Here is a 26,327-nt window from a genome sequence, read left to right on the forward strand (position 1 = left end):
GCAGGTTCAGTATTGGTCTAGAGACTAAATATAAGGCCGTTGCCGGGGTTCAAGGGAGATTGGCCGCCGTGGCGGAAATCGGTCAGTAGTACATCATCATCTTTATTACAACCAAGTAATATATTTGATAAAATCGTTGGTGATTGACGACATAAAATTTGTAGTATTTTGTACAATATCTATGTACATGACAAGTGAAAGACTAAAGAATCTTCTTATCTGGTCCATTTATTTGTCTGTATTCTTGTTAATAGTTATACCATAATGTACATCAATACACTAAGGATTTTTTCTCTATTGATATGTTTAATAATATATTAAAATATATATTAATGTTCAAATACATAAAGTTATTACAGACATCATTACACAGTTAAAGTCGTCTGTTTCCGACAAAAAATAGGGATAATTATAATTATATTTTATTTAATTATAATACTGTTACTGTACTTATAATTATTACAGCTACTTCTTTAAAACGAATATTATGACTCTTAACATTTTTATACATTTAAAAGGACACTCGTAAATTAATAATAATAATTTATAATTAACAGACTTTTTACACAATTATTAGAAAAATATTATATAGTTATAGCATTCAGATAAGATATTTCAATTTTGTCTAAGGACGTTTTATTGTATACAAAAAAAATAGAATGAAATCGCACGGGTGTCAATAAAAAATCGCCGTAAATAACTTTAGAGCTCCCAGCTTGTATTCTAATGAGTAAGAGGAGGCTGGGGAAAAATTGAAACCGGTTCCCGAATAAACCATTTGTATTCAAACGCTCAGTCCGACCGGCCGCATTTTAATTTACTTACTCGAATTAAAACTGCGCGTGATTCGAATCCGATCTGAATTTTATTTGATACTTTATTTTTATCGTTGATTGAAGACACCGGGGCTAGACTGTTATTATTGGAGGTTTTCTTAGGATTCCACTCGGAATTCAATTGTATATTCGACTCGGTCCGTTCCGGTGTACTCGTCGAATAGCTCGGCTGCGAGGCATATTTCGCAAATTGACTATAAGTCTTCCGTGATAAAGTCAATTGTCTTCAGTTCTTTATTCTTTCAATTTGTGTATTGAATAGTCTTTGTAGAATCGATGGGCTTCTGAGTTATATTTCCTGGGCTATTCACTTAAGAGAAAAATTTTGAATTCGATTTATGAAATAATCTTAATTGAATGATATTTAATACATACCTTTTTGAGGTTTTTTTTCTCAACATTGAAGCTTGTTTTTTTTTTTCAATTAAAAATAACGAGCATTGAATAATTTCATATTATAGTGATGGCTCGTCTGAAATAATTATTGATATTTAAAATATACAAAAAAATTAAAACAGCTGTATTTAGCTGTTTTAATTACTATATGCATATATATATATATATATGAGCATTTCGTATACGTAAACAAATTAGTAAATAGTTAAAGGCGCAAAGATATTTAGCACGCTCCACTATCTCTTTAATATTATTAACGCAAAACAAAAGCAACATGTTTGTGCTTTCGGTCCCCTTTTTTGGTTTTCTTGTGCCGCTTTTATCGGGGAATTCGATGTTTATATTTGCACAACAATCTCCTGCAGCGCTGCCGGCGCTTTGTTGTGGTAATTTCATTAGACGGTCGCTGGCCGCTGAATATTAATTGATGCCAACGCGACTGTGCTCCCTGCACTTTTGCTTTTACGCTATCTTTCGTGAAACGCTTTTTTAATATGAATAATTTTATACATATGGTAAGTATATGAAATCAATACTTAACAAAAAAAAAATGTTATGTATAATTAGATAATTATTTTGAATAGCTTTTTATAGTTTTTGAGTACTACTTGAGAACGATACGATTTAAATCTAATCAATATAAATTTTAATCGAGTAGAGTTTTGTGAAAATTGCTATTTTATGAAAAAAAAAAACGTAAAGCTACCGTCCACCGATTCGTAGGATAACATTTAAGAAAGTCAGTAGTTACTCTTGTTTGGACGATTGCATTAATTTAATATTTACAATTGAATGGTACATATGTATAAAAGTTAATCGTATTAAATCCATGTTACTTAATCGAATAATATGTAGTACTTTTCAGTTAAGAAATTATTTAATTCACATAATATATGAACGATTTTAAGGAATATACAATGTCTATGGGCGGTGGTAATCACTTATCATCAAGTGACTTATTTGCCAGTCCGTTTACCTATTTTATAAAAAAATCTATAGATGGAGGAGATGGTTTGGAGCTTATTCCACCACGCTGCTCCAGTGCGAGTTGGTGGAATACACATGTGACAAAATTTCAGTGAAATTAGACACGAGATGAACTATAATCACAAATTAAGCACATGAAAATTCATTAGTGCTTGCCTGGGTTTGAACCCACGATCATCGGTTAAGATTCACGCGTTCTTACCACTGGACCATCTATAGCTAAATAAAATCTATATATGATAATATATAAATTGTAGAAAAAACACGACATTCATAAGATTGTTTTGTGGCTTTGTACCCAGAACTCTGGCACTATTGCCTCTCACAACCGCTAGTTTCAGTCTTTAAGCTGAGTGAGCGCCAGCTCATAGGTTAACAGAAGTGTGGATCAGTTTCTTAGAAAGGTCTTTTATGACATTTTTGATACCTGATAACCACCAAATGTTTCTAAATATATATTTTTCAGCCCCGCAGATACACACGCGCTGTATAAACGTGAGTTGTTCTATCTTGTTATAAAATCGTATATCATAGACGGAAGAATGTATTGACACGCGGACTCAGAAACTTGACGTTGTAATTTTATTTTATTTACTTCTCTTGTTTGTATAATAGTTGGCACTGTTTCTATCAAAATAATACTAATAGTGTGAACAAAATAGCTGTTGCTAATAACGTATGTCAACACGTTTCTATTAATTTATTCTTGGCAGAAAACTCCAATAGCTTTTATTGGCTTTGCAGAACGAGTGATCCATATCTATAGAAGTTTGCTACTAAACCAAAACATAGCAAACGCACATATACTCATATTATTTTGTTTCATGTACACTTTACATTTAAAAATCCAATGATTTGATTTACTTTAAATAAAGGTTTTAGCATCATTTATATCTTATAATAATTGTACTGTATTGTTTCCTTCTAAATTCCGTTTTGAATTTTATTGTTTATATTTTAAAATTTTAATACACATTAATATAAAGTTAATTTATTTTTTGAAATAATTATTTTCATGCTTCATACAATTTTCAAGTAAATTATATCAACATAATGTATTCCATTTTTTCATCGAACAAGATATGATTTTCGCGTATATATGTGTATATTTCTTAGTATCATGCTATTTACACTTTGAACATTACGCAGAATATCTGTATAAAAAATATAAATATGGCAATTTAAAAAAAAAGTCGCTTTGTTATATATAACAAAAATCCAAAAGCATACTGTGCATTTATAATATTAAAGAAATAAACATGAAGTATATAACAATATTTTATTAAATTAATTATCCAACGCAAATTCAAAAGTTCCCTTACGCTAGAATATCTTGAACGTGAAACATCCAATTAGGATTTTATGCTAAGTACAAAGAAGCAAGATGAAGCATGATGTATGATCCCACGTCGAGGTAATTACATTCAACAGTAAACACTCCGATAGCAGGTGCTTGTAATGGACCCATCACACTGAGTAGACTGGGATCTTGAGAAATCAAGAAAATCGTTTTTCGTCAGAAAATTGTAATCGTCACTAATATAACAAGATAGACTAAAAGCTGTAAAAGCTTTGTAATGATAGTAGATTTGACGGGCCGGTTGGCGTGTTTGGTAGATACTTGCCTTACACGTCGAAGTTTGTGGGTTCGATTCCCACCCAGGACAGACATTTGTATGCATGCACATGTCTGTTTGTCCTGAGTCTGGGTGTCATTATCTGGTTTCCATAGTAAAAGCTGTGCTTAGTTTGGGATCAGATGGCCGTGTGTGAATATGTCCCAGGATATATATATATATATATATATTTTGTATAAATTGAATTTTATTTTATTATATAATTTTATTATTATTATAGTATATATATAAATTTAAATAATAAATACCTACTGTATACCGTGATCGCGTGGGCAAGAATACTAACAAAATTTCACCGTTGAATTGCAATTTCGATCCTCTGGTTGAAAAATGAACCAACCCTCTTGTGTTTAGTGGTGGCAATAAGATTGGGGAAAAAATATTTTATGCTAAACAAAATTATTTATTCATACCAAGCACTTTACAAAGGAAGCTATTACCGGTTTGGATTGTAGATTCTACCAAGAATAATCAGCTAAAAAACTCAATTGAGACAGTTCCGTTACGCTATATTTAAATATACTTGTTTGTCAATTTTGTCTTTAATTATGTATAAGCACACATATAACCCTGATTATTTTTGTTACGAATTATCGGCAATCTTTACATGGACGTTATTACAAATAGTTTATTTTCTTTCACATCTAAGCTTGGGAGCGAAATGTTCGTTAAACTTTTTCTTTTTATTTGTCGTAAGAAGTAAAATATCTTTCTTACCTTTCTTGAGTGGGTGTCGATGATAGGAAATGATGAATATTCCCTCGTTTTAATTATATACAGAGGTAAATATTTCGGTATCAGATGTTGCTAATGTATTTACGTCAGCTGAGCACATAACGGCAACGTTCAGGAGTTTTGAATTTCAATGGCCTTAATTGAAGGTCTTTCCTCGCTTTAATATATAACTTAGACTACGTTAGGTTTTTAATCAAAATTTCTTCAATTTACCTCGTAAATTAATGTGCTTATTAAATCTGTAACGGGATATCAACTGTTTATAAATTGTTGCGTAAAAAGTAAAGATATAGTAATTATTATTGTGGCTTAAATTCCAAATTCTGGATATTTATTTCTTAATGTAATGGCTCTTACTTTTTATATTTAAAGTAAGTGTACTACTCCATCGGTCCTTTTTTCATAACTAAAATATTTACTTTAGCAAGGTAGGCTTACAATCAGTTTTGAATTGTAATTTGTTTTTTTTTTTTTTAATTTAATTAACAAACGAATTTTATTTAATTTAAAATTACATAGTTATGTAATTGTAGGCTTTACGTGTAATAGAACCATATAAAATGATTTGAAAGTTCTTATAATAGCCAAATGAGTAGAGTATATTTCGATTTTAATATTTATTTTCATATATAATATATAGATATAAATAACCCGCTCGAAACGTATATGTAACACAATAGATATTATATCCGTAAATTAAGACAATATAATGTTATATTTACGTCTAAAATGTAATAAAACGTCACTAAATATTAACTTAAAATTTATGGTTGTGTGGGTAAATGAAAGATTAAACCGTCTGCGTCGTTAGGCAACAAGCAACCCTAAGATATGTAATTATGACTGTCTGATGAGGTTGTCTATCGTGCAAGAGGTTCGAACACTACCCGACCACAATTTATCTGTGTACTAAAGTTATAATCTTACGACTATGGTAATATATTCTCTCTCTTCGGGAAGTGTGCCGGAGGCTTGGAGAAGAGCTAATGTGCAAGCGGTTCCCAAAAAAGGGGATCGGTCTGACCCGGCAAATTATCGGCCAATAGCTATCACCTCAGTACTTTGTAAGGTGATGGAACGGATTTTAAACAACCAACTGATCCATTACCTAGAAGATCACTGTCTAATTAATGATCGTCAGTACGGGTTTCGACCAAAACGGTCCACAGGTGATCTTCTAGCGTACGTAACACACCTCTGGGGTGAAGCTATCGACAAGCATGGAGAATCGTTGGCTGTGAGCCTCGATATCTCCAAGGCTTTCGACAGGGTCTGGCACAGAAGTCTTCTCTCCAAGCTACCGGCATATGGTCTGCCTGCTCAGCTATGCACCTGGATTGCCAGCTTCCTACACAAGCGTAGCCTTCGTGTTTTAGTAGATGGTTGCGCTTCACAATTCTATGTAGTGAATGCTGGGGTCCCCCAGGGATCTGTGCTATCTCCCACACTCTTTCTTTTGCATATCAATGATATGCTCTCCCTTGGGAACATACATTGCTATGCAGATGATAGTACAGTGCATGGTGGATACCACGGACGCGCAGTGGCTGGGCGGGCGGAAACTGAGGAGAGGCGGGAGAATCTTGTCATTGAACTCGATAGGACGTTAGATCTCATCGCCAAATGGGGCTCTGATAATCTTGTTGAGTTTAATGCCAAGAAAACACAGGTATGCGCTCTCACGGCGAAAAAGTCAACATTTTCCCCTCTTCTTAGTCCAAGGGATTACATCGAGGCTGTTATAAAAACAGCTTCACGGAAACTCGGAGTTCTGAACAAGGTGCGGCGCTTTTTCACGCCACAACAACTGTGCCTGCTGTACAAAACACAGGTACGGTCTTGCGTGGAATATTGCTCGCACCTTTGGGATGGCTCCGCTAAGTACCTACTTGAGGCCTTGGACCGGTTGCAGCGACGTGCCGTACGCATTATTGGAGACGTAAAGGTCACAAACACCCTTGAACCTTTACAATTGCGTCGTGAGATAGCAGCACTGAGCGCTTTCTATCGACTGTATCACGGCGAGTGCTCTGAGGAATTATTCTCTCTAATTCCTGCTTCCCCCTTCCTTCTTAAGTCCACGCGAGCTGGTTCTCGATGTCACCGCCTAACTGTGACATCAATTCCATCGCGAACAAAGAAATTTGGCAACTCCTTTCTTTGTCGCACTTCCAAAAAATGGAATTCCTTACCAGCTCACGTATTCCCCTCCTCTTACAACCCGGGTTCCTTCAAACGAGGCGTGAAGAGGCATCTTGCGGGCCGGCAAGGCGAAGGCGGCTAGTGCAGAACGTTTTTCCCGTCTGTACTGGCCGTCGTCGCGTTTGGACTCTGCTACCACTTGCCATCGGGTGGAGTAGAGTCATTTGCCCTCCCGGCGATATAAAAAAAAAAAAAAAATAAAACCTCTTTATTGTATAATTAGAAAAAGTTGTTTTTTTTTTTCATGTTTAACATATATTTAAGGATCGGATTATTATAAGGAAATGTTATCATTAACAAAAAATATAAGTATAATTAACAGCTTTTAATTAAAAATTAAAATCTCGACCATAAAGATGATTTAATTTTTTTTTTGTCTACTGACGAATTCGCAGGATATCAGAAACATGCCTTGGTATACCTTTTTTTATTTCAATTTTGTTATAACAAAATTATACTATGAATGTATAGACGGTCGTTCATAAGACTACAGCCCGTAGAATACTATATAGCCCGTAACATACTATATTCCACATTTGGACGAAAACCTTATTAAAATTATTTCAATACGAATTCTCTTCATCTCCACCATAACTCACTTTATTGGTTTTTTGGTTTGTACAGTAAAAAGTAAACAAACTTCGCAAGAACAGTGAGATACCCAATTACTAGTGGAGGACGGGGTTATAGGCGCGCTGTGTTTTTGCGTTGGCGTATTAGCATGCATATTGCATGAGAGGCAATAAGGTGTCAAAGTTGGGAACCAGTGGAAAAATACGCGGTGAAATATCGCCGGCTGTTTGAAAAGACATCAGCAAATATGATTTTAATGGGATATCGGGAAGGAGGAATTAGATTTTGCAGGGATTTTTTTTTTCCTTTGTGTGCCAAGAACTCGGTTCGGTTATGGGATCTTTTTTTGTGATGTATTTTATGGTAGGATAACGAATAATTGTAAATCTATGACTTCATTGATTTTTTTTTAAATTGTCTTACTCGGGTAATTAATATTCATACATTGCTATTTTGGATAATTTACAGTGCTCGTCGTATATTATAAACAATAATTAATTTATCATTTAAAGTTAAATTAAATGTTAAATTATCTAAATTATAAACTAACACTAATTTGTAATTTAAAAGTATGAATGAATAAAATGTAAAAGTATGAACGTGAGTGTGATAAGGTACCGTGATTTTGTATAAGATTAATTTTTAAAAAAACGTCTGCACGTTCATCATACATCGTTCATCATACATATTTTCTATCTCAATGTTCGTATGTGTATGCATCACGTTAAAACTACCGGATGAACTCCTGCAATTCGGTACACGTGGTGGAAAACTTTGCATGAAAAACGAATAGAAATTTTACAACTCTCTGATCGCGCCCAAATAAGTTTTATTTCAAAATGACTCACACATTGCAAACCCAACTGTAAGGTTTATCGGAGAAGTTAATTTTGTATGTAAACCGATATCAGTAACTATATCACCCGTGGAATTCAGTTTATTACTATAGGAGTACTCATACGCGCACACGGATAAAACAGAATTATCATTACTTCAGGTTGAAATCTTATTATTACCGAAATAAAATACCGCCTATGTTACTTGTGCTTCTTTAAGCTTTCTAGTGGCGAAAAAAAATATCGGTTTCATAGTTTAACGATTACAAAAAACAAATATTTCCTCTTTAGTATTGCATAAATGGATGCGAACTGAAGTCAATATTAATAAAGAATATAAATATCGATTAATATCTATGTATGTTATATCTTTATATACTACATTAGGTCAGTTTTGTAATGAGAAGCAAATGTTTGTCAATTAAACACACTTGACACTTGACTTATTTAAGAAAATAATCGAACACCACTATTTCTGGAAACTTCGATACAAATTCGTTTGTTTTATTCCGGGTCGATTGAGAGTAACGGTAGATTAGGGCTGCCGATATATTTTTTTTTTGTTTTAAATCGTATTTGACACTTTGATTGCTATAAAGCGTGGTGTTTTTATATTGTTTAGAGTCAAAATGTTTTGTTTTTTTTTTTTTCCTGAACTATTTAAGTCGACCCAGATATTCAGCTTCGAATATTCGATCTCTTTGGGACATGGACAATACATTACTACAATCGCTAACATAATAGAAATTAGTAACTTTAATTTTTATTTATTCTTTGGTCGCAAGTTTGATTAATGCTGAGATATTAATATTAATCGCACCGTTCCAATTCGAATTTACGGCGTATAAACCGCAGGCTAACGTGGTTAGTTCTAATTTAATAATATTTTAGAATAAACGTAAAGCTATGTGTATTATTAGAACGAAGTTACATATCAAATATTTAAAAAATAATAAGTAATATTTACAAACCTACGTGATATGAGTTAAAAATTAAAAATGGAACTTTAAAAATATTATATTAACATTTGAGTTTGGGTTAAAAAATAATTTCACAATAATTTCACGTCCTATTATATTTTTATTCGTAATTTCCAAATAGCAAACACACTGCATTAAAATGCATCTTTATTCGACGTCATTGTTGCATAACATAGAACTAGCATAAAATTAATGCACAAAAGTAATTTTGTCAGCGAATGTACACGCTCCGGTACTTAACAATAATATTGTTTATGGTAAGCAGAAAATCTTGTCACGCCTTTATAAGCTACAATTTCATATGTTTAAATGCAAAAGTCTTCACTTGAAACGGAGCGACGTGTCGAGTTGACTTTGAATACCTCTTTGAAATATTGCAATATCTTCCATTTGTATTTTTATTATTGTCTACCTCATACCTCGCGACTTCTCGACTAACTGTGTTATATATTATTGACTTCACATATACTTCACATATACTTTTTACTGCGATATATATATAAACAGTATATATATATATATATATATATATATATATATATATATATATATATATATATAATGACAATGCAATCTATATATATATATATATATATATATATATATTTATATCGCAGTAACTTCCTAAGATTACATTGTCATTATATATAGAAAAACTATGGACTAAGTCAAAAGGCATCATCTTGTTTGAGACTATTTGTTTGTGATGGTTTTTAACTATTTTTTTTTATATTGCCATAGTCATAAAAATACCCGTAACCCGTAACAGCCTGTGAATGTCCCAATGCTGGGCTAAAGGCCTCCTCTCCTCTTTTTGAGAAGGTTTGGAGCTTATTCCATAAAAATACAGTAATTTTTAATACAACTATGCAAATGTTTTTTTTTAAGTTTTCATCAAAATTATGTAGTGCAACGAGCGTTATGAGCACTAGATAGGATACCTAGATGTTATGGAAGAGATCATTTTCGTAATAATTTTTATAATAACTTCACGTCCAATTATATTTTTATATGTAAGAAATACATTATAAATTATTATTTATATCCCGTTACAACGGTGCAGGTAGTCGATGTATTACATAACTCCATGTCAATATTATTCTCCAACGTATATAAAGCGAATAAGCCTTATATAAAATATAAAGTATACCTATTTCATATTCTCACCATCGCTTTTTATTGTGACAATAAACAACCGACACGTAGTTCGTGTTACAAGGACGGAAGAAGGAGGTGTTTGTTTTATTTACATAATACTAGCTTTCTTCAGCCAGTTTGTTACAAAATTCAACTGATGTACTACGAAATATGAACAACCAGTTTCCGCCCGCGGCTTCGCCCGCGTGTGAAGATGAGGGGACTTGGTGTTAGGTTAGTAGCCTATGTTCGTCTTTGGGGTTCAAACTTTCTGCGTACAAAATTTCATCAAAATCGGTGCAGCGGTTTTGACCGTAAAAGGAAAAAGACAGACGGTGTTACTTTCGCATTTATAATATTAGTACAAATAAATAACCATTTTCGCCTTTACGACTAATTACAAAATGATTTATAAAAATAAACGAACTAGGAACTAATGAAACCTCAGTGTTGTTTATGGTGTTGCGATCCACATGACGAACTCTGACGTCTAAATTCAACTAAACGCAAGCAAATATTCAAGTAAATATTCAAGCAAATAATAAAGTAATAATTTAGGTATTTAAATATTATTGATAAAAAATTCAATAGTCAGATAAATGCCACTACATGTATAAGTGGAGTTCCAGAAATACGGACTGCATTAGTAAGCTCAGCCAGACGTTGGCTGAGATAGCTGCCAGCTCTCGAGTCCCGGTTGACACGATAAGTCGTTTTGTTACATTATAATATTATGGTAGCATTAGATCGCAAAACCTCAGATGTTGACAGAAAATTTTATTATTTTAATTTATACAATTGTCATAAACGAGTAATATTTATTTTTCGAAAACGCCTATTAACTACATTTTGTTTCGATGTTATATCTATATATATTTGTAGTTTTATTATTTCCTTATTTAGGCCCGTGTGAGGGGGGGGGGGCAGAGTAAGATGCCCTTTTCTGTATTGGATATATTATCAATTATAAAAATTATCTGTTGAGTAGTTGAGATGTGTAAGCGTGAAAAAAACAAACAACTTTCTCGTGCTAGTAGTATTGACACTGGCATGCCTCGTAAAGAACAAAAAGCCGTTGATCCTGCGCCTGAACTCCTTCCGTTCATGACTTAATTGTCGTCTCATCATATAATGATAGTAAGCGTATTGAGATTGCACTGTATATATTCTACACTACAATATCCTAGGCAAAAGGCTAGTCACCCTCGAGATTACCCGTCGCGGCAAAAATCGGTCATCACCATGTCGTTGAACTAGTAAGATGAAAGACGAAACGATGCAAAAGAATCCCATTAGAAAACATAAATAAGTAAAAACTTCTTAAACTTCACTGAACGACATTTATTATCACAATGACATTACACTACAGATCACATTCGATATTAAATACAAAAACTACAACTAAATTTTTTATGCAAAAAAACTTTCACCGTATGAATAAGTTGGACGTTGTCAGTTCTGTTCTAGTCTTGTCTATTCGAAGTCATAACTTTGTAAATAAGTTAATAATTTAAGTTAGTTTGTAAGAAATTGTTCGTGCTCAAAGTTTAATGTTATGTAATAAGGTAGACATTGTTTTGTAACATTAAAGGCGTATTTAGTATGTAAATATTATGAAATAAAGAAGTTAATTGTAATTGTATTGTATTTTTATAATTTAATGTTGTATTTTCTTTATGGTCATCAACCGTCTTATTGGCATTGTAAGAAATATGACTATTTCTCATACAAATACGACAAGACGAACTTGCATAAAACCTTATCGCTAGTCACTGTATTTGTATTTCTTTACCTATTAATGATCGTGTTCAACTGCATCGTTACGCGTATGTTCGATAAATACTTTATTACTTTCTACTCCGTGATTTTTAAGTGAATCTTAACTATTAAGTAACGTATAAGTAATGGAATTTACGTTTATGTTTACTTTTATTATAAAGTCCATATTATATGACATATAAAATTCGTATAATATAATAAAATGTAGATAAAAGACATGAATATTCATAAATTATAACATATTTTCCCATGCAACTGTTATTTTTTTTAGCGACGTTCTTTTTCGTTGTTAAATCCAATTTAGAAACATATATGCATAGTTTTTCCGTATGCGACACTTTCCCTACAGTTCATTGCACATATGAAAATAAACGGTAAATTCCTCAGTAACGGAGTCTGAGCGTAAACTGTGATGGACTACCTTGATACCATTAATCTTGTTGAATGCATATTCTAGGCAAGACTATCTCACGAGATTCCGCGCGTCATAGTTAATGTTTATAATGCGAGGATATAGACTAGGTTAAACTGTGCTACAACATTTTTTTTAATGCTCTCTAGTCATGTTCTCATTGTGTCGTTGGTGCGAGCCTGTCACAAAAGCTTTTACGGCTGCGCACCACGAGGTCTCAGGATAATACCCGGGATATAGCAGTTAAAAGGTTGACAAAGACATTCCCGTGCCCCGAAAAACTTCTAAAGTCATTCGTGATACCCCTGATCTTTTCACTCGTGTTCGTTTGTCGTCCCTTTTAATAATGACAGTGAGAAAATAATTTGTATAAATTTTTTTACCGTTACCTTGAGATGTTTATGCTATTGCAATTGGGTTGATAATTATTCATATATATATTAGTGTTTCGTAGTTGCTATTGTTACATACATTGCGATTCGACAATACACTTATTTTACAAAGTCATATTAGTTCAATGCGTATGTGAATTCGATAAGTTTTATATTTTATTACGACATTAAAAAAAAAACTTTATTAAAATAAACTTTTACTTACCAAGTTGAATCGTTATTTTATAACATTAAATTTAACGTTAGGCGTATCACTTCGTAATTAAGATCCCGAGAAGAAACTCAATAGTTACTTTTTAAATATATCCAGTATAAAAATCTAATCTTCTATCTTAAAATTATATCTGCTGTTTTTGTATCATTATAGATACCGATAGCATAACAAGTAACAAATAATTAGAGTGATTGTATTTATAGTTGTCGTGTCGACAGTCTACTCTCGCATATTATTATTACTCTTGTAAAAAAGCTTAAAATATTTGAATACATCAAAGCGGTACACCACTAAAAGCATCGTTTACATCGTGTTTTTATTGATAGCACTCTCGCAATAAAAACTGGGCTTAAAATTTCTTTTCCCTTTAGTGTATAAATTTAATTTACATTGGCCTGCAAATTTATAAAATTTTATTGTATCACTACACGGCATCTGGTAGGAGGGTGAGTGAGCCAGTAATAATGCAACATCCCGATTATTGAATCGGGATGTTCCATTATACCGGCTTTTTAAAGGGTTTTTTACTGGTTTAACAGGGTATTAACGGTGTACAGTATAGTTTTTACTTTTTGCAGTATCTATTGGGGAAGGTACGACTTAACATCCGTTTGTGGGCAGTAGGTCTATAAGAAAATAAAACACTGCGATGCAATTCCAACGAAATGAATATTGAAACGACCCTACCAAAGAACAGCTGATATAACGCATTTATTATGAGACAGTATATTTTGATACAAAATTTTACTTTTGTCACTGTGTGTTTGTGTTCTGTGTTGTGTGCGCTCTTTGTTTTATTAATTGTCTATGTATGCACATATTGCATGGAAATTATTGCAGAGATTACAACATTAACTCATCTAAACAAACAGAGAAACGTATGGAGGCAAAAAAAAATGAGGACAGAAAGTCAAAAACATTTATTTTGTCATGTTTTTTTTCCATTTAATGAAGTCCTGTACGTAATACTATAAAAATTAAAACACGTTTTTCTTTTCTCATCGGTTATGTAGAGATATATATCTATGTATATATATGTATATAATGTAAATAATACAATGAGATTATTTAAAAATAAACCCTCACGTTGTCGATCATCCCCGGAAATTGACCCAATGAAGGCCCTGGCGCGTGTTTAATGGCCTCCGAGGACGGCTCTATTAGTTTCATACGATGTTTCTGATTTATGCGCCATTTTCTTGTATGTATGGAAATTCTTGCGTTTTTCGCTCGGTTAGATGTTTATTTGAATTTTCTGGTAAGTTTCGTCTTACTTAAAATGAATTATTTAATATCAATGTTATAATATCAGCATAAACAAACGTAAGGTATAGTTTTTACGGTGTTATGTATTTTAAATATAACACTGAGAAATTGAGAAATGTTTAAGTTATATAATTTATTAAATATCTCACGACATATGAAGCAAAAAAGTTATATGGGTGTTCATTAAATTATTCATCAGTTCAATTCTCATATAATTTATCATAGATATAAAGATAGTATAGAATAACGTAAATGTTCCGCGGCGAGCCAAAAGCCTCCTTTACTCTTAATCTTTTTGCACATCGCTGTTCCTCTCCCGGGTACTTCACCGCTTAGTATTATAAGATATTTCGGGTTTAAAACAGTGACCTATAGTTTAGATTTAATGATTCTTTTAAAAGACAAAAAAAAAATACATAAAAGTATTGTATCAAAAGTTAAGAACAAAAAACGTAATTTCACTTTGCAATCAATGAGTTCATTAAAGCTTCATATTTCAGAGTATTATAAACGGACGCAAGTATTATTTCCTTCCGCGTCCGCAACACTGTGTGACGATTTTTCCTCTTTTTCCCCGCTTTTCCTGACGTTTTTCACAACAGATGTCCTTTGATGCCCGCATTGTTTGCCATCCATTGTTTGTCCCTGTTTATTCCCGTGGTGTAACCACACTTTCGCCCGAAACGACAAGGCGATACCACGAAGGAACACCGTCCGAACGCAGGCAACCTTTTATTCTTTATTTTCAACTCCTTCTAAGCTAAAAGTTCTTTATTTTATTATTTTAAATAATCGTAGAACAAATTGTTTCAAAAGTAAAGTTTTAAAACAGTGGAATTTTTATATAATATGTATGTATATCATTTATTTTGTTTTTCTTTAAATAGTATTTAAATGTGTATATTTTTTAAACTTTTTTAATTTTAAATTTCCTTAGAATTTCATATTTATATATCTGAAAAAATAAGCTCATGATATAGGAAATATATGGTACAAATTACAAGAATGATTTGAAAAGATTTTTTATAAAAATATTGTATTTTTTGGTTTTCCATCCGGTGTCTCGTTGAGAGTGTAATCTTACATAATTTTTTCCCTTCATTCATTAGTAGCTTTGTTAGGCTTTCGTGAAAGTGTTTAAAAGGCGAAATATAACGTTCGCTGAGTTATAGTCATGACTACTTACTTATCTTGGACTTTTTTAAAATAAACGAATCCTCAAAAAAAAAAGGAATTGGATATGGCCCTAGAGATTGTGTCTTTCTTAAAATTATTAAAAATAATGGCTATGTATTTTTTTATAAATGTTTTGTTTTCGTAACAAATCTTATAATTATCACCTATTGTGTTATCAAATATGTTTAACGTAGACAAAAACTGAAGGTAAATTTTGCGAACGCATTACAGACCCACCCATACCCATAAATAGAAGTAGACAATAACTATTTTTAAAATTAATGTAAGCCATAAAAAAGCTTACGGAACAATATAATACCTTTAATTAAAAAATATCTTACACAAATTGGAATGGAAATTGGAAATTGGGCAACATTTCTATTCATTGAAAAATATTTTCTTAAATGCAACGTAAATATATTGTTTGCAGTGTTTCTCTCATTACGTGCAATTTCATATTGTTGGCAACCAAAACATGATTGCATAAAATGTTTAACACCCGAGTTCCGACATTTGAATGCAAATGAGAGCTAAAAACTGTGAAAACAGTTGAATTCTTTCGCTAGAAGCGAGAGGAAGTCTCCTCACATGATAAAATGGAACCGTTTTATTGCTTTTACTATACAAACAAAGGTTTTTTTTTATATAGAACTCATTTTGCGCATTTGTGTTTTAACAAAAATGAAAAATTTTATACTAATAAATGATTTTTTTGTAATGCCTAACTGAAAAAAATACTGAACTAACACAAAAACTTTTCTCAGACATTGCACCGAGTTTCGGAAAAGCTTTAGGTATACAATAATATTAAATAAGTTGCTGCGCTTCGCCGTTACATCCGCTTCAAATTTGGATTTGACAAGCGTGAATTTCATGGTCTTGTAGTGAATATAATATGAAAAAGGTAATGAAATTTATAGCTATAATTTCCAAAGTACCTGTATCAACATTGAATTGTCAAAATCAATCAAAATCGACTACTGAATCGTCATTTTAAAATAAAATTTAATTTAAAGTCACTCTACCGGATTCAGAATCAATTACTCTTTTACACTAATTAAATTATATGATAGATATTTTAATTAAAAACAATTAAATGATGTCCACTTTTTACATTTAATTGAATAATATGCCTATAACTGCTTATTTTTAGTTAAGATTTATCAACCATAAAGCAAAATACACAAATTTCTTCTTTCGTAATTCTGAGCAAAAACATTATTATTTTATATTTGGTCATATGAAGAAATTATTAAGTTTATCGATAAAGCTGTCCATCAATATTTTAAATGTGTATTATAAACTAGCTCAAGATTACAGCGCTTAAATCGTTTTCACATTCTCCACAGCGTTCTCGATAAAAGCAGCCTCCAGCCTCTAGTATTCTTATACACAATGGATATATGAATAATGATCGAGCTCTCTTCACGCCGAGATATAAATCTCTCAATAATCGATGTTATGTTGTTTATTTATTGTATCGATGCCGTATCGAGAACCCAGTTTTTCTCGGCTCTAACAATGGGCTGATTTATGATTTCTTATTCATATATAAAGAAAGAATAAGTTTAAGGCAACAGCTAAAATATGAAATGCTATATTTTATTATTTCAAATAATAGTGAACAATGTGAATGTGAGTGTTCAGTTTGTTTAACAATATTGAAGAACAACTTAGTAATATTTGTCATAAATTTGAATAACTTATAATGAAATACATCGTGAGTGGGCGATACGTAGGTTGGTACCGCCTACTCATCGAGCCCTACCACCAATTGATTTTATTGAAACCCTATAATATCTGACAACATACATACATTTATCCTACTATCCATTATTTGTAGCCTTCCGATCCATATGTAGCAAGCCAATGGTAGCTTCTGAATTTCGATTCTTAGTAGACTGTTTTACTACAAAATACATGTCAATTCGTTTCTTCTAAGAATCACACATAAGTACGTATAAAACCGGTACACACTTGCAACAAAAAAGCTAGAGAATTTAATTGAATTATTTAATTGCAACAAAAAAGCTAGAGAATTCAATTTTAATTCAATTAAATTCTCTAACTTTTTTGTTGCAAGTGTGTACCGGTTTTATAGGTACTTATGTGTGAAGACGAAGTTTGGAAAATTTAATTGAATTAAATAATTCAATTAAATTTTTTTCAAACTTCGTCTTTATTATCTATTAAGATAAGGTTTTGACTTTTCAGTTTATCTATATAGGTGTCATATCTGAATGAAAAAAAAAATATATTTTTAGAGCCGAGGAAAGCTTGGTCGCCGTCTACTTTATATAATATTAATAATGCAAGTGGATTATGTGTAACTACTATAGCTATATTCGATAGCTCTTTCGAATGCATGCATCTAGGAATAATGAACTTTACCGCAAACGATCAGACGCTGCTGTCCAACAAAGACAGTTCAATCGTGTTTGATTCGAGATTAACAACTTTCTTTCACCATGCGTCTAGACTCAGTGTACATATATATGTGTTTATACAGTACTTGTTTTTTACGACTCAACGTGGTTCGTTTTTCTAGCACACTCTAGTTTATAGGGCCGCAGAGCCCGAGGACTCGGATTAAAACCCCCGATAGGGTCAGTAAGAGTAACTGTAATAATATTCTCAGTAAGGCTCAGAGTGTGACAGTCCGTAGTGCTTACACACCCTTGTCTCAGAAAGAATACAAACAACCAAATAACTTCAGTAGTGTTGTGTTTCTTCGATTTTGCAGTCCCATCGTATTTTAGCGCTATAACTAGTCCGTATCGTTGTGCGTTGTGACATTTTTTTTTTTTTTATAGAATAGGAAGGTGGACGAGCTTATGGGCCACCTGATGGTAAGTGGTCACCAAACGCCCTTAGACATTGGCATTCTAAGAAATGTCAACCATCGCTTATAGCCAATGCGCCACCAACCTTGGGAACTAAGATTTTATGTCCCTTGTGCCTGTAATTACACTGGCTCACTCACCCTTCAAACCGGAACACAACAATATCAAGTATTGCTGATCTGCGGTAGAATAGCTGCGGTAGACAGCTCTAATAAATAATTAGAGCTGTCTAAAGTCTATTTTATGACATAAAACATACTCATCGATTATTCAACTACTAAACAGTAGTAGTAATTGTTGAAATGCGAATCATTGGTAGTTAATGAAATGTTCAATACTTCTTACAAATTTAATGTTTAAAGATGGTGGTGACCACGTACCATAAGATGGACTAGTTGTCTGTCTACTTTTTTATTTATATGATTTATTTTACAATGTGTGAATACGTCTTTTATGATTTTTACGTTGTCTAAAATATAATGTATTTAATGAGTAGTAATAAGGTTAAATGATACTATTTATATTTAATTATAACTAATTATAAGGTACTTGTAGCTAAGATATAAAATTTAGTTTATTAATTGTGAAAAATACGACAACCGCTATGTTTGCTTAAAAGTGAATTATTCTGGGACAGACGAAGGAACAGAAGGAACAATAGCTCCATTGGATATAGAGACAGAAGAACCATTAATCGGAATACCCCCTCTCCCGGTCAACGATTCTGCCAATATATTTATACAGTACCTAACACGTAAGTTACATAGATAATATATTCTTCTGTTTCAGAAATGTGACGAGCATCGGTGACTTCATCTTAATATATATTTCTTTTTTTTTAGTTTAAAGTTGATAAAACTTAAATGTTCATAATGAATTTTATTTACTCATACGAATGGTATAACTGTTACTGAACGACCAATACAATGTTATTTAAATTTTATTTTCTGTGTGACGTCACAAAAATTATAATTCAATCTTTCGAAATAGCTTCACGCGTCACGTGCACTGACTTTCAAAGTCCCTGCTCTAAAATATTATCATTGAAAATATGAATAAAGCGACGATAAAAGTTTGATAAGCTATCGTGTTCAATTTATTACGCATTGTTAATGGACATTGAACTCATTTTATTTCAGTCTTTCATAAAAACGTCTCGATTTCTCTATATTAAAAGATTTTATACTTTGCCCATTACTACCAAGTGAAAACTTTAAAAATAACATAAAAAATGTACTATGCCTTATATTAAACTCGACTGACAAATTTATGACCCGATCACTTGCTGAGCATGGCGTGTTCGAATCCGATTTAGTACCACTGAGTTTTTATGTGCCCAATTTGTGTTTGATATTCATTTCGTGCTAATTTACGGTAAGGTTCGGTGTGTCGAAAAAAAATCTGCCACATGTGTATCAACCAAACCATATTCGAGTGTCGCAATCGAATAAGGTGTATATAAGTCATCATCCTATATATATATATATATATATATATGTGTGTGTGTGTAATGACTTATGTAATAATGAATTATTACAATAATTGATTAATTAAGCTTAGAATCAATATTAATTTTGTGTATGATGCTTGCAAAGTGAATTATCTTTATTAATATTAAATGATGGATATTAATAAAGCAATACATTCAGACGTAGACGACTAATATTAATTTACAATGACATCTGATTTCAGCAAGACTATAATCAAAAGTTACGAGTTGTATACATTAATTAATTATAGGTTTTACTCGTGGTAGGTGTAGGTAGGTAAGATAGTAAGTTATTGGACCCGTTAAATATCGATTTTTTTTTATTACTGTGTTCGGTTTAAAGGAATTGACAGCCACTGCACAGACAAAAGTTATCTTTATATCTTAGATAATAAAGTTATATGGTGCCAATGCAAAGGCTCGTCTGCTCTCTTGCAACAGATTAAAAATATAACCATTGATTTTTTAGTCAAATTAAATTTAAAATAATTTTTTTAATACGACATAAGCTTGTTTGTATCGAACGAAAAGCTTCTAATTCCGATAATTAAAACATTTTTTTTAATGTATTACGTTTCTAACTCTTCTAATAATTATAATAATAAAGGTTTTTAAGTTTTCAATTATTTTTATATAAAAAAAACAGTAGATCATAAATGAATCGAAACCAAAATTTTATAAATGTAAATATATTCAAAAACAGGAGAGGAGGCCTTTAGCCCAGCTGTGGGACATTCACAGGCTGTTACGGCACGGTATAAATATATTTCAAAAAGTCTATCAGTTTAAGTATTAATTTCTTTATGAAGCGAAATAGACGCATTTCGCTATTTATTAGCGTAATTGCACGTTCATTCTACTTTACAATAGTACTAACACGCGTTATAATATTATATAAAAATACAAATATATTTGACGTTTACAAAGCCAGGTGACGCTGCCCGCTTGAAATATGTAAATGCCAATTTAATACCTGGGATATAATAAATTTCGCCCGATTTCTATTTGACCCTAACCTAACCCTGTGGCCGAGATTATTGTCATAAATTCTGTTTTGGTAGATTGCATTGTATGCAGGCCTAATGCGATATATCGAATCGAATAATTGCCAGTGCTGTGGTAGTAATATCGTTTTTAAAATAGTTTTTTTTTTTTTTTAATTTCGCAACTATTGCTGTAGTTTACTTTGATTTTATCAAGTATTCTTGGGGATTATGGAGAAATAGGTACTTATGAATTTATCGATAATTCGTGGATATTTTGTTTGCACTTTTGATGCTCAATTCGTTGACCCCATTTGAGCTATAATTAAATGTTAGCCGAAAATTAAATTAAGGCGGCGATACCATGAATCGATTATCGGCCAATATTGGCTTTTGTATTTATTGAATAGTTTAACAACTGTGTAATGATTACGTTGTTTTACATTTTGTTCAAAATGTATAAACTAATAATACAAAGAATAGTTCTTATCTCTTTCAACAAAACGAGTGAGAAAAAGAGATAACAATTAAAGTCATTTTTATATGAGAAGTTTAACTATACCGAATATGTGTACAATATTTTGTGCGGTCAAAATATTTTTAATTTAACTTGAGAACCAATTAAACCAAGAAAGAATGAACCAACTCTTATTAAGTCCAGTTAAGCTCCACTGTAAGAAGCACATACTATTATTTACACTGTCAATGCGTCGCCGAATTTAAGATGTCATATCCCTTCTGCCAGTGCTGCGGTAGTAATATCGTTTTTAAAATAGTTTTTTTTTAATTTCGCAACTAATGCTGTAGGTTACTTTGATTTTATCAAGTATTCTTGGGGATTATGGAGAAATAGGTACTTATGAAAGTATTTAATTGTATTTAAGTAGAAAACATCGTGAGGAAACCTGCATGTGTCTAATTTCACTGAAATTCTGCCACATGTGAATTCTACCAACCCGCATTGGAGCAGCGTGGTGGAATAAGCTCCAAACCTTCTCCTCAAAAAGAGGAGAGGAGGCCTTTAGCCCAGCAGTGGGACATTCACAGGCTGTTACGGATATCCCTTCTGCCTTCAATTACACCAGCTCATCCTCAAACTGGCACTAATACAATACATATTATTATTGACAGTGAAAAACCGGGTGGTACCAACCTAACAAACAAAGTTCTACCACTTATAAAGCTAACTTCGTTCAGTGTAGTAATGGTACAAGAAAATCAGGCCGAAGATTAGAATTCATGCAGAAATCATTGAAAAAATCCATGGTTGGTAATTTGTATTTAATATTAAACGTTTTTACTATCTCATTGTAAAACTCATTTACTATCAACGTAATTAACTTCCAATTGAGCTCATAAATTATATTTTTCGTATGAATGCATCAACCTTAGTTCAATTGGTTTTAATTGCCTTTATTTATATAGGTTATACAAAATTTATTCAATACATTTGAAATATATTTACAGTAAAATATTTTACAATAATTATATTTAAATTAAAAATTATTATATAAATAGCGAAACCATGAAAAACTTTGATGTTATTCGGTATACAGAAATACCGAGTCGAATTCTTACGGTACAAGCTTTGAAAGTCAGCGAGTTGATCTTTGTTATGTTTTTTTTTGTATTCTGAATTACTTAAAACAAACAGACGCTTACAATGAACTAAAGTTATGGAATATTATTTTGTTATTATTCATTCCGGTTCCACTTACATTAATTTTAAAGGAATGCGAAACGGCGAAGTGATCTCAAGTTAATAATAATATAATTTACTTTTACTGTTATTTAAATAGTAAAGCAATATGGCTACTATTCTATTAATATTTAATATTCATCTGTTGACTTTCAATTGAATAAAACGTAGCAAGTTCCAATACTAATCGATTCGTAGAGACTTCCCGAGTCAAAGCTACGGCTTCATTAGATTCATTGAAACCTGTTACAGTCAATCTTTTATTACTCTTTAATAACGAATATAGCTTTTTAGACATTTATAATCGTTTCGAAAAAAGCAACCTATATTAATAACAATGATTGAATAAAAACTTTTTACCCACTACGAAGACGATAGCCCAGTTATGTCAAGCAATATTCTGGATTCACAATTTAAGTTAAGCTGATAAGGAGTTGTCGCGGAAACGCTTTAATCGTTAAGGCAATTACTGACCTATTTGCCTTCAAGAAAAAGCGCCAAGATAATAGTCACAAACTGACCCAGTGACCCGTTGGTCAGATATGAAGGCTGGAACGATACAATGTTTGTTCTAGTTCAATTATATGTACGTGCATGTTGGTGTAACTACTAAGTAATGTTGTGTCGTTACTTTCCGCCATTTTATAAACATATAAATATATATTACTGTAATATATTTTTTTTTATTTTATAGTATTGTTAAAATGTTAATTAATTTTAATTTTATGTTAAACTTGTATAAAACTAGGTTCATAAGTAAATACCTTGTTTTTATGCCTCGACATGTGTCCGGATACAGTGCTAACACTAACTCTGTTTGGAAGCTTATCGAGTGTGTAAATTTCTAGAACATTGGGTTGCTGTCGATTTCAAAAATGAAACTGACCGTGAAAGGAACGTCGAGCCCTTGCGCTGAGGTTTCATATGATTCGTGCAGGTTCTTTCGATGTGGTTAAAGTAACTTAATTTAAGACATACTGCCGAAGTTTAAATACGAGCTCCCCGTGATAGAGATCAATTAGCTTTTCTCCGAAGTAGATTGCGGCCTAGTTCCAAGAGTACTCATAAAATGGTAGCGAGGAGCTACGACTAATGTGAAAAATTTTGTTTCTACTTATTAATGTCTTAATCTTTCAATTTTATTATATTAATATTTGATCCATGTTGTCTGAAACAAAATTGTTTATAATATTATTATTATTATTTGCACCATTCACAAATTGAATAACAAGTTTACAAGGAAAAAATGCCGACTCATACTTTGGGGGCGTTGAGCAAAGCGCGAAATCGCTTCCATGAAGCAATTTAATTTCGCACATAGCGACGTCTAGGTTTCGCGTAATTTAATCCAGCTTGGTTGGCGCGAATAGCGTAAAAAAAATGGGCGACTTTTATTTGTATTCCTGTGTCGGCACGTCCTGATGCCCGTTTCAATCCCGCGTACATATAAAACGTGACCATTCACATTCTCATCCGTCGAGGAATAAACATAATCTGTCACACTGCCCCCCCCCCCCTCTTGTGCTCGACGTGATTCAAAAGCAAATATTTGAATCCTGACAATTCAGATAGTTAACGAGATCGCTATCAACGACTTGTAATTGGACGTCGAGTGGCGGTCATTAAGTCCGCGCCGTGACGTCGCCACGAATATAAATTGCGTTTCACTCGAGGTCGGGGACGGCAATTATGTATGTGTCGAAATTGCCCGATATGATTGTTTTGTTTTCGAGCTCAAAGCTTATCCATCTTTTTTTGATATCTCTAATCTCGTACCAATCTCTGCGGTGGCCGGTCCATGAATATTTTAACTTTCTGTGTGACAGTCTCCTAAAATACGTTACTGGCGTTCGTTTATTAATGTCACATTGATTGCTGGATAGCCACCCGGGGGAGAAGTCTCGGCTACGTATAGAGAACTAAATGGGATTTCATTTTCTAGTTCAGGAATCAAACGCTCCCCGCGGCGCGGGTCCAATGTTCCCTCCGAAGTCCCTTTAGACATTTTTGTTCTGGTTCGCTTGTTGCCGGGTTTCGCATTGCCGGCAGAAATTCACGTATCTTCGCGAGTGTAATTGTTTCGGGCCTCGACGCCCTTTTTTCGCAAAATACCTAACACAATTAATCTCACTCCGGGTAATGAAAATGTAGTACAGCGCTTGCACTCATAATGCATGAAAACATTTCATCGGTTGAATTTTCTCCGTTCCTCATACGAACTTTCGTTAAACTTTTATGCATCTCGAGAGATAAAACTTTTTGAGTGAGGAGTTAAGCGTTTTTGAGATTTTCGAGTGTATAACAGGTAAATGTGTGTTGGTACATGTGATTTGATTACAAGTGTGATAATTTTATTATGAAGGGCCTCTGTTATTAATTTATTCGTAATAGTGAAATTGGATGTAATTGAGTTTGTTGTAACGATCCGCTCTCGGCTTAATTTAATTCCCATTAGGATTGAAGTGCCAGTTATAAGACAGTAAATAAAAATACGTATTCTATAATAGTTTGTATACATTCGTGTGAGTAAACAAATATTCATTTGATTTTATTTAAATTAAGAATGTTTTATTTTTTGTTACAACTGCTATCTGTAGGTTTATTGTGTTTTTATTCAATGCCGTTTTTGTTTTTGATACAATTCAGCCCTTATACTGTACTTATAAGGCTTTTTTTCCTATGTGCAGATCCGCCCGAGATCACAATCCGACCACGCAATCTGCAGGTCCGCGCCAACGGTATCGCCGCCTTTTACTGCGCGGCTCGAGGCGACCCCATACCCAACATCCAGTGGCGAAAGAACGGAAAAAGAGTTTCAAGTAAGTACAGTTAATATATACCGTAAAAAAATATTATTTTAAAAATATGTTCATGTAATAAATATATATATTAAATGCCAATTTATATTTAATATATCTTACATTCAAAAGATGATACCAGTTACCGTTATCATCAGTCATACTTTTTAAATATTATATATATGTATATATAATAAAAATAAAAAATAAGATATTTTAGGTTGCATTTATTTATTTAGTAAAGTTTATATAAATTATCACACATTTTTATTCCTACTCTGCGTTTATTATATCATTTAAAATTAAGTCTGGTCTGGTCAAATGCCTCCTGCCCGGGGAATCCTAGATACCAAACTATTTCTCCAAATTATTTCTTTCTATAAAATTTCTGAAATAAACAAATTATTAAGTTTTAAGTAAAATTTTGTTTTGCTTAGACCTTTTTCAAAATAACTAAAGCGATGAATTAAATTTATGTCTGAGAATCTGATATCCTCGATCTATATAAAGTAATGCAAAATATGTATTCTCTTGCCTATCAAAAGTCATTCGAGACAGTAAACGTAACGTATACATTTATATTGTCATTCAGTTAAGGTACGGGGTGACAAACGCGCTACATAAAAACACAGACCATTGATTCCGGGAATGCTGTTCGTGATTGAAATGTAAAAATGGCATTTTTAGCCCATAAATATGTTAGACCGGTAATGACGTCTATAAGCCCGGAGCAATGAGCTGGAAAAACGTATAGCCGCGGCCACGCACGCGAAAACCCCACCCATAAAACCATTCAAGCCCCCCCTAAATAGTTTCATCGCCCGCCATGAAAAATGTAATGTTATCAATCATATCCGGAGTGCGAGGAACGTGAAAGAATAAGGGTCACGATCACCTCCGCGCTTTCTACGTCCTACCCGCCTTATCAAACTTTATTCTCGATTTGTCTATCTGTCG

At 32.5% G+C, this 26,327-nt stretch overlaps 1 protein-coding gene across 4 annotated transcripts in view; it reads left to right on the forward strand.

Annotated features, from left to right (window-relative positions):
* LOC126774447 (tyrosine-protein phosphatase Lar) overlaps positions 1-26,327 on the forward strand; it is a 387,053-nt gene that overhangs the window by 251,179 nt on the left and 109,547 nt on the right. For all 4 annotated transcript variants that reach the window (XM_050495984.1, XM_050495986.1, XM_050495985.1 and 1 more), the window contains exon 4: positions 25,260-25,391. In XM_050495984.1, coding sequence (XP_050351941.1) covers positions 25,260-25,391 — 132 coding nt within the window. The remainder of the gene's footprint in view (positions 1-25,259; positions 25,392-26,327) is intronic.

Source organism: Nymphalis io, chromosome 16, assembly GCF_905147045.1.
Source record: "Nymphalis io chromosome 16, ilAglIoxx1.1, whole genome shotgun sequence".
Classification (NCBI taxonomy): domain Eukaryota; kingdom Metazoa; phylum Arthropoda; class Insecta; order Lepidoptera; family Nymphalidae; genus Nymphalis; species Nymphalis io.